Source organism: Pristiophorus japonicus, chromosome 9, assembly GCF_044704955.1.
Source record: "Pristiophorus japonicus isolate sPriJap1 chromosome 9, sPriJap1.hap1, whole genome shotgun sequence".
NCBI classification, from domain to species: domain Eukaryota; kingdom Metazoa; phylum Chordata; class Chondrichthyes; family Pristiophoridae; genus Pristiophorus; species Pristiophorus japonicus.
The window spans coordinates 204,688,370-204,698,816 of record NC_091985.1 but is presented as its reverse complement, the minus strand read 5'-3'; the positions used below and the strand labels follow the sequence as shown (position 1 = coordinate 204,698,816).

The 10,447-nt window shown below is 42.4% G+C and overlaps 1 protein-coding gene across 1 annotated transcript; it reads right to left on the bottom strand.

Moving 5' to 3' along the window:
• Positions 1–4,213: 4,213 nt before the first annotated feature.
• LOC139272819 (probable G-protein coupled receptor 139) lies at positions 4,214–7,193 on the bottom strand. Its single transcript, XM_070888932.1, has 2 exons — positions 7,124–7,193; positions 4,214–5,118 (listed from the first exon to the last, which is right to left on the bottom strand). The coding sequence occupies exons 1-2, from the start codon at positions 7,191–7,193 to the stop codon at positions 4,214–4,216; spliced, it is 975 nt and encodes a 324-aa protein (XP_070745033.1).
• Between the last annotated feature and the right edge of the window lie 3,254 nt (positions 7,194–10,447).

The window sequence follows — 10,447 nt, the reverse complement described above, 5'->3', positions numbered from 1 at the left end:
GAATTATGAGTCTTGTTTTGTTTATGTATCATTGATGTCAATTAAAATGATTATGTATACCCAGATGTTTTCCCTTGCAGACCAAAACCATCCCTCACTTTCTGAAATACTTAACTTTCACTGAGATTTATGAATCTGTGTACATGGCATGTCTTTAATTAAATCTCTTGTTCCTTTATCCTGCAGTCAGCTTTTCCCATCAGCCAAGTGACACTTTAGTGTGATTTATACTTCCCTAGTTAACAGGCAAAGGCTAAAGATTGACATTACTGCAATATAAAGATAAACCAATACAGTATAACATTATCACAGTTCAGGGCAGTCTAATTAATCCTTTCCTTAATGTGCCTCCGCTGTTGATATTAGAATACTTAAGGCTATAACGAAACAACATCTCATCATTATCATATATCTATCTCGACATTTACGCACTTCTCTATCCTTTGGTTTTACACATGTTCTCACTCTCTAGAACCACATTAACTATTCCATGCAGTGATGTTGTCAGCGTGACTGACCATGTTTTGGAACCGTTACTCAGAACATATTCTTCATGCATATCACATGCTGGCTTGACGGGATTGGACAGGTTAGATGCAGAAAGAATGTTCCTGATTTGGGGAAGTCCAGAACCAGGGGTCACAGTCTAAGGATAAGGGGTAAGCCATTTAGGACCGAGATGAGGAGAAAGTTCTTCATTCAGATAATTGTGAACCTGTGGAATTCGCTACCACAGAAATTGTTGATGCCAGTTCGTTAGATATATTCAAGAGTGAGTTAGATGTGACCCTTACAGCTAAAGGGATCAAGGGTTATGCAGAGAAAGCAGGAATGGGGTACTGAAGTTGCATGATCAGCCATGATCATATTGAATGGCTCGAAGGGCCGAATGGCCTATTCCAGCACCTATTTTCTATGTTTCTATGTTTCTATGTTGCTTCATGGACCACACATTGTTGCTGCAGACACATCAATGGGCCAATGATTGCAGTCTCGCCGGGTCCATGCAAAGTGTGCACGGATCCGGCAAGGCCTCGCAAAAGCCGCTTTTCACTGGGCAATACGCATGCACCGATAACCAACGTTTCCAATCTGTCAAAATTTATCTCGACATATGGACTGCATCCCCGGGAGAAGGCCATCTTTTGGGATTGGGCTATTTGCCCAACTCATGCCCAGAGAATCTCCTTCAAAATTTTACATCTGGTAAAAGCAGGTACATAGCTTACTTTAAAACATAGAACATTTAATTTGATCATTCATTTTTATGTTAAAAACCCTGTCCATTAAGATAAGTTTATTTTTAACCTTATTAAAACATATTAACAAATCCCCTAAATTTTTATTTTCTAAAACATTTAATTACGTTAAATTTCAATTAATTTTAAGTATGTGAGGTGTTTTTGTTTTAATTTATTGTGCTGTGTTTCTTATTTTAGGGGGTATTTTCATTGATTATAATGGGAACTCATACAAAGGGCGTTCCCATTTTTATCAATGAGAATACTAGATCGTGATTGGTGGTCCAGGCCCACGTCATTGCAACATAACGTCTGTACGTAAAAGTCATATCTGCATACAAAGTGAATGAAGGCCTTCGATCGGATTCCTACATTTCTCCGGGACCAACAGGTAGTTTTGTAGATTTGTTTCGGGTCGGATGCGTTCATCCGAAGGAAGCCTCCAACCACAATTTTCCGCCAAATATCTTAAGATCAGGCAGCACCAGATATCTCATACAAGCCAAAGCTGCCCTTTTTGTCGACCTATCAATGGATCAGGGGTCTGGGCGTGTTTGACTGGAATCTCCCCTTGAATGTCCTGGTTTTTGTTTTCGTGATAAATCTATCAAATACATTTTTCCCACTGTTCAGGACAAGCAAGGACACAACCATCTCCACAAGGAAGGTATCAATTAACAATTTTCGCGACACTTTTCTAACTATTAATAGATTGTGCGTTGATACCAGGCTGATATAATTTGTTCCGTAGTATGCAGGTGATTTACTTTAAGAAGGGATGGGACAGGGCAGGTATTCCATTAGTTGTGGAATCTGTAAAGACATTTCATAGATTAAAGAATAAATGTAAGCAATTGATAACTGATAGTAGGAGAAACCTTTTTACAGGGAGAGTTGTGGCATCGTGGCATTAAATGAGTCAGAAAACCTGTAAATATTCAAGAATAAATTGAGAAGATCGATAAAGAAATTAGGTTGAAGGGATATTGAGACATTGCCGATAAAGTGATTGAAAATATTTTTTCGGGAGTTGGGTAAACGCCGACTAGGTCTGGTTTGGTCGAATGGTTAATTCCCCTGTTCTAACATTTCAACATTATGATGACCAATTGAGATGTTTAGCAAATATCTGTGAACAAAGATGTCTAAGGCCACGTTGACGAGTCAAGTTCCTGCTGGATTGTAACACATGCCAGCCCCTTCCGGATGCGTACGAGGTGCCTATGTAGCTGGAAGGGCCGCACAAGTATAGGATTTTTGTGTGACAGCGCAGCGCGGAAATTCGGAACTTGCGCTCTGTCATGCATCTGCTTGACAGATCATCCACATCCCCAGAAGAGGGTATGGACAGGTGGAGATTTTGGCTACTTCCCCAACCGCTGCCCAACGAATGCCCGTGAAATTCATACGCTTGTTCAGAGTAGACATAAGGCTTGCTTTTACCAGCGTAAGGGTGATACACATTTTTAAAAATCTATTATTTAAATATTAAAACGGCTGTAAAATAAGTTACATTTACTTTCAGCCTCTTTAAAACATTTAAGTTAATTTTTCAAAAAATAAAATATATGTTTTATACGTTTAATTAAATTGTAATTAAATTAATTATAAATATGTTTTTTTTATTTATTTGTTACGTGTATGTGCTTTTATGTGATCCCCATTCATGCTTATGGGGTTTCAATCCCCATATGACTGAATGGGGATTACCTTCTTTCATTGATTGGTCCGGCCCACATATTCCAGGGGTGCTTGCAAACCGCGGGCGTCCCTGGGATACGTGGGCCTTTACTCATGGCTCCTCATAGAGGCCCAGAAACGTGAGCGTCTGTGGATCCAGGACCACCACGTAGGTGCGTAGATCTTTTGCAGTTTGGAGGCACGAAAAGAAAAGTTATCTGTTAGTTAAACTGAGCATCACATTCCAGTCCCTGCGATGTAAGGTAGTTAACGCTGACGTCCACATGTCTACTCCACTGCTAAAGCTCAGTCATGACTGTTTTTGCATAGTCTTACATAGTATTTACAGCACAGAAACAGGACATTCGTCCCAACGGGTTAATTCCGGTGTTTATGTACCACAGGAGCCTCCTCCCACCCTTCTTCCTTACACCCCATCAACATATCCTTCTCTCTCTCTCTCCCCCCCCCCATGTTATTAACCGGCTTCCCCTTAATTGCATCTATACTATTCGCTTTAACTGCACTATATGGTAGCGAGTTCCACATTCTCACCACTCTCTGGGTAAATAATTCCTTCTGAATTCCCTATTGGAAATATTAATGAATATCTCAGATGTATGGCCCCTAATCCTTGTCTCCCCCGCAAATGGAAACATAATTTCTAAGTCTACCCTATCAAACCGTTTCATAATCTTAAAGACCTCTATAAAGTCACCCCGCAGCCTGATGAAACTTTCCTGATAGGTATAAACTCGTAGTTCTGGTCAGTCGTTTTTGCACCTTCTAGAGTGTTTGTATACCCTTTTTATACTATGGAGACCACTGCTATGCTCAGTACTCCACGTATGGTCTAACCACGTTTCTATGCATTCCAACATCACTTCTCTGTTTTCCATTCTAGCCCCATAGAAATGAACCGCAGTGCTTGCTTTTTCTTTTTTATGGCTTTGTTAATCTGTGCCATTTGTGAATCTTATTATTGCTGATAACGGAGCTTTTGACTAGTCACAGCAAACAACATCTTATCAATTAGTCTAAAATATCAACTTGCATTTATAGGAAATCTCTTTGAATCTTGAACAGGATGAAAGCTGTTTTAGCTGGAATCGAGAATGTTCAGCCGGGGAAAGCAGCAGACATTACACGTACGGCACAAAGTGGGAGAAATGTTTGCTCTTCATTATCACAAAAACAAAGCATTTTATTCCGAACAGAAAGACGGCCATTCTAAACTGGAACACGGGCTGTAATTTAGCTCTAGTTAGGACAGGATACTTTGGTTTCATTCTTTATTTTTTAACCAATGTCAGAATCAATGTCCAAGGAGATTTCACCACATTCTTCAGCTCTTCCCTGAATTTAGTTTGAGTAGCTGCATAGATACACGTGTTTGTACATGAACTCAAATACATGAGCATATATCCGGTTTCTGTGGCGATGTATGCAGGAGCTGTATAATCACCTCGGTAATGCGCGGTGTTTGTCAGTCCGCTAGTTAAAGGACTAAACGTAGCTGTCAGCCACAACACTATAAAACTTCCCGATACACTGAACAATAAAATAATAGATTTCCTTCGGTTCTCCATCTCGGGATCGCTCTGATTCTCACTGCTGTGACCCCGGAGTCCCCTGCGGGCTCTACTGGCCACTAAAATACGTCTGACTGTCAAGCAATTAAACAGTAATATCAGAGCAAACGGAAACAATGTCGTTAATACAATTTGCATCCATATGAATCCGACGCCTGCAGGCGAAGTAAAAAAGTCAATTCTGGGGAGACACCCCCAATGAATATTGTTAATTATTTGTTGAAATTTATACGCAAACAAAAATGGGATGCTCTGGAAATAGATCAGGACAGAGACCGTTGTTATAGCCGCGGCTGCCGTTCTCACTCTGCAATACTTTGTTTTAAACTTTTGACAACATATAGCTACAAATCGGTCAACTGTGAACAAGATTGTATACCACACCGACATATTCAGACTGGTAGAATTGATGTAAATAATGAACTTACAAACGGCAGTGTAGGACAGGAAGGAATGTGGAAAGTGATATGTACAAATGTGATACACTATTACATTGAAGATCATGACCAGTAGATCTGCTGTTGCCATCGCCGCCATGTAGACCGAGATACATTTGGAAAGGCCGCAGTTTCCCCGTGAGAGGATTACAATTGTCAGTAGGTTCGCTGTAAGAGAGAGGGACAAGAGGTCAGTAACAGCGCACGCAGGTGCATCTTACAAAATATTTTAGGGAGACTTTAAGATGTCTTACATTTTTATCAAGTCGAATGGTGATGACATTTTGTGCAAAGTATTACATCATTATAAACTCAGTAGCGAGTTACTGAGACCCGCAGTCCAGCACACTTCAGTCAGACGTTCTCCTCTACATTGGAGGAGACCAAACGCAGATTGGGTGACCGCTTTGCGGAAAACCTCTGTTCAGTCGGTAAGCATGACCCCAATCTTCCGGTCGCCTGTCACTTTAATTCTGCTCTCCACTCCAACTCTGACATCTCCGTCCTCAGCCTCCTACACTGCCCCAATGAAGCTCAAGGCAAGCTCTAGGAACTGCACTTCACCTTTCCTTTAGGCACTTTACAGCCTTCTGGACTCAACATCGAGTTCAACAATTTCAGACCATAATCTCTCCTCAAACTTTGCTCTCTTTCCTCACTATTTTTGCAAAACCTTTCCCCCTCCTTTATTTTTATTTTTTTCCCTCTGTTTTCCATGGTAGCTGGCAATTATTCCACCATTTACACCCCACCTAGACTCACCTTTTGTTTCCTAACGTGCTATGACCATCTCAATTCAGTCCATCATTCTCTTTGTCTCTCAAATCTCTTCTACCTTCCACCCTACCATTTTGTTCTTTCCACCAACCCCCTCCTCCCCTTTTCAGGGCCTCAGCACTTCCTTAAGAATGTGTTAATTTTCGAACTATTGCCTGCTCTGACGAAGGACCATCGACCGAAAACGTTAACTCCGTTTCATTCTCCACAGATGCTGCCTGGCCCGCTGAGATTTCCAGCATTTTCTGTTTCTACTTCAGTCAGATGTTATCGGGGCTGTGGCCGAGGGTCACTCGGAATCAATCGGGAAAATTGTAACGGAGAGCTACCCGACCACCGACACCCAGGATCAACGGATGGGGTGAGGTCGGAGGCTAACTTTGAATCTGGGCGGCATTGGATCAGCCGTCCATCATACATCTCTCCCGATTGCTATTCCAAACGCTATCGCCCCTGACACCAATTTGAGGCTCCATTGGTCCAGGCCAAACTGCAGTACCTCGCAGGGATAGTACAGTTACAGATAAAAGCCCCTATAAAGTCGAGTGGTGATGACATTTTGTGCAAAAGTATTACATCTTTGGATGGTTCTGTAACTTGTTCATATTCGAGACACAATAAAGAAGCGGATTCCCTTACATACATCCAAACACATATTTCAATGCAGTGTGGGGCGCTTAAACCATCTCACCATGAGGCTGGCACCGTGTGATGCAAGGAGACAATTATAATTGATGGGATTTTACATTGAATTTCATCGGTTTAATTAGCGAAGTGGATCACTGGAGCGGCATCGGGATCAGCTGTGTTAAATATAATTGCCAAACAATTACTAGAAATATATGACTTCAAATAAAACATCCATCTGAGACAAACATTAAGTTTGGGTCAAAACTCCGCGCTTTTTCTGCTTCGAATCGGAACTGTTCGGTAACAGAGCGGGAGTTGGTGGAGCCGCGAAGGTTTTTGGCAGCCGAGGGGAGGGGAGCAGCTCCCTGAGCGGCAATTATTGCTCCAAATATCTTTCTCAGTCCTTTGTTGGGTGGAGCTGGCCGCAGTTCAAGGGATTATCAACTTAATGGAGACAGGGAACAAAGGCTCACATTGGGTTATTATATGGCTACTAAGCTGTAGTGAACTATGTACTGTTAGAGCGGTCGGGGTATCAGCCTCGTACTCCCTCAGTATACAGAGCAAAGTTGAGCTCCCGGCACCCGCGCATCAGCAACCAGAACAGCGCCTCAGCGGCCGCGCAGACTGTGAGAATTCCCTCTGATATTCACCGAATTCTCCCAGTGGATCAATGACTGCAATGAAGAAATTCTCGGAATCTGTTTTCTAATCATTAACAGTGACGTTGTCAAAAGCTGTTAGGCAAAAGGATATATTGACTTACCGGGAACACCGAATGCTGCGAGAAAAGGATAGTAAATGTCCCTAATCTGCAGAATTGTTGGCTGTACCATTTTGTGTAAGAATATCTGACTGCTGTCCGGCTTCACGATTCTGACTGTAGTTCCTCTGTGATCCGTTATCGCTCGCCCTTTATAGGACAATCGGTGCCCCTGAGAGAAAATCAGGTTACACAATAATTGGCATTAGTTCCAGTCACTTAACAAACAAGGCTAGATTTTCCACTGCAGCGCGGCCGGACGCCTATGGGGAACTTGTACAACTCCGTAAGCGAATCTCCTTCCATTAAATCAATGAACGGAAAGTAAACCCAGAGGGAACTTACCCTCAAGAGAAGATTCTATCCCGGATTCTGCATTAGGTTCTTGGGGCCTCATATTACTTCAGTGAATGCTGTACATAATTAAAATTGCTTTGTATTGTGATTATGAATCGGTTTCAACATTGCTGGTGTGCCCCTATACTAACATTACTGGAGATGACGCTACTCTAAAATTACTGGTTGTGATTATAACATTACTGCTGGTGACCGTACTGTAACATTACTGGTGGTGAAGCTACTCCAACATTACTGGTTTTGACCTTAATCTAACATTACTGATGGTGGCTCCACTCTACAATTACTGGTGATGACCCCACGCTAACATTACAGGTGGTGACCCTACTCTAACATTATTCGTGGTGACTCTACACTTCTATTATTGGTGAAGATTCAACTTCAACGTTAATGGTGCAGATTCTATACTGACAGTGATGTTATACACGCTAATCTAACATTGCTGATATTGACCCTTGCCGAGCATTATTGATGGTGACCCAACTACAAATTTATTGGTGGTGACTCTACTCTGACATTACTGGTGTTGAATCAACTCCAACATTAGTGGTGGGGAACCAAATATAACATTGCTGATGGTGACCCTACTCTAACATAGAAACATAGAAACATAGAAAATAGGTGCAGGAGTAGGCCACTCGGCCTTTCTAGCCTGCACCGCCATTCAATAAGTTCATGGCTGAACATGCAACTTCAGTACCCCATTCCTGCTTTCTCACCATACCCCTTGATCCCCCTAGTAGTAAGGACTTCATCCAACTCCTTTTTGAATATATTTAGTGAATTGGCCTCAACAACTTTCTGTGGTAGAGAATTCCACAGGTTCACCACTCTCTGGGTGAAGAAGTTTCTCCTCATCTCGGTCCTAAATGGCTTACCCCTTATCCTTAGACTCTGACCCCTGGTTCTGGACTTCCCCAACATTGTGAACATTCTTCCTGCATCTAACCTGTCTAAACCCGTCAGAATTTTAAACGTTTCTATGAGGTCCCCTCTCATTCTTCTGAACTCCAGTGAATACAAGCCCAGTTGATCCAGTCTTTCTTAATAGGTCAGTCCCGTCATCCCGGGAATCAGTCTGGCGAACCTTCGCTGCACTCCCTCAATAGCAAGAATGTCCTTCCTCAGGTTAGGAGACCAAACTGTACACAATACTCCAGTTGTGGCCTCACCAAGGCTCTGTACAACTGTAGCAACACCTCCCTGTCCCTGTACTCAAATCCACTCGCTATGAAGGCCAACATGTCATTTGCTTTCATAACCGCCTGCTGTACCTGCATGCCAACCTTCAATGACTGATGTACCATGACACCCAGGTCTCGTTGCACCTCCCCTTTTTCTAATCTGTCACCTTTCAGATAATAGTCTGTCTCTCTGTTTTTACCACCAAAGTGGATAACCTCACATTTATCCACATTATACTTCATCTGCCATGCATTTTCCCACTCACCTAACCTATCCAAGTCGCTCTGCAGCCTCATAGCATCCTCCTCGCAGCTCACACTGCCACCCAACTTAGTGTCATCCGCAAATTTGGAGATACTACATTTAATCCCCTCGTCTAAATCATTAATGTACAGTGTAAACAGCTGGTTCCCCAGCACAGAACCTTGCGGTACCCGACTAGTCACTGCCTGCCATTCTGAAAAGTACCCATTTACTCCTACTCTTTGCTTCCTGTCTGACAATCAGTTCTCAATCCATGTCAGCACACTACCACTAATCCCATGTGCTTTAACTTTGCACATTAATCTCTTGTGTGGGACCTTGTCGAAAGCCTTCTGAAAGTCGAAATACACCACGTCAACTGGTTCTCCCTTGTCCACTCTACTGGAAACATCCTCAAAAAATTCCAGAAGATTTGTCAAGCATGATTTCCCTTTCACAAATCCATGCTGACTTGGACCTATCATGTCACCTCTTTCCAAATGCACTGCTATGACATCCTTAATAATTGATTCCATCATTTTACCCATACCGATGTCAGGCTGACTGGTCTATAATTCCCTGTTTTCTCTCTCCCTCATTTTTAAAAAGTGGGGTTACATTGGCTACCCTCCACTCGATAGGAACTGATCCAGAGTAAATGGAATGTTGGAAAATGACTGTCAATGCATCCGCTATTTCCAAGGCCACCTCCTTAAGTACTCTGGGATGCAGTCTATCAGGCCCTGGGGATTTATCGGCCTTCAATCCCATCAATTTCCCCAACGCAATTTCCCGACTAATAAGGATTTCCCTCAGTTCCACCTCCTTACTAGACTCTCTGACCCCTTTATATCCGGAAGGTTGTTTGTGTCCTCCTTAGTGAATACCGAACCAAAGTACTTGTTCAATTGGTCCGCCATTTCTTTGTTCCCCGTTATGACTTCCCCTGATTCTGACTGCAGGGGACCTATGTTAGTCTTTACTAACCTTTTTCTCTTTACATATCTATCGACATTACTGCTTGCGGTCCTACTCTAACATTACTGCTGCTGACACTACTCTATTATTACTGGTTTTGAGCCGACTATTACATTACTGCTGATGACCCTATTCCAAACTAATTATTGGTGACTCTATAGCATTATTGGTGGTGCCCCTACTCTAACATTACTGGTGGTGACCCTGTTCCAACCTTGCAGGTGGTGACTCTACTCTACTATTGCTGGTGGTGATCCAACTCTAACAATGCTGGTACTGACACTTTTATAACAATAGTAGTGGTGTCCATACGCTAACATTACTGGTGGTGATCCAATACAACATAACTGGTGTTGATACTACCCTAACGTTATTGGCGGTGACTCTGATCTAACATTACTGGTGGTGACTCTACGCTAACATTATTGGCAGTGACTCTACTCTAACATTACTGATGGTGACTCAACTCTATCGTTTTGGTGTTGACTGTACAAAAACATTAATGGTACTGATCCTACTCTAACATGACCAGCGGTCACCCTACCCAAGCCTGACTGATGGTGA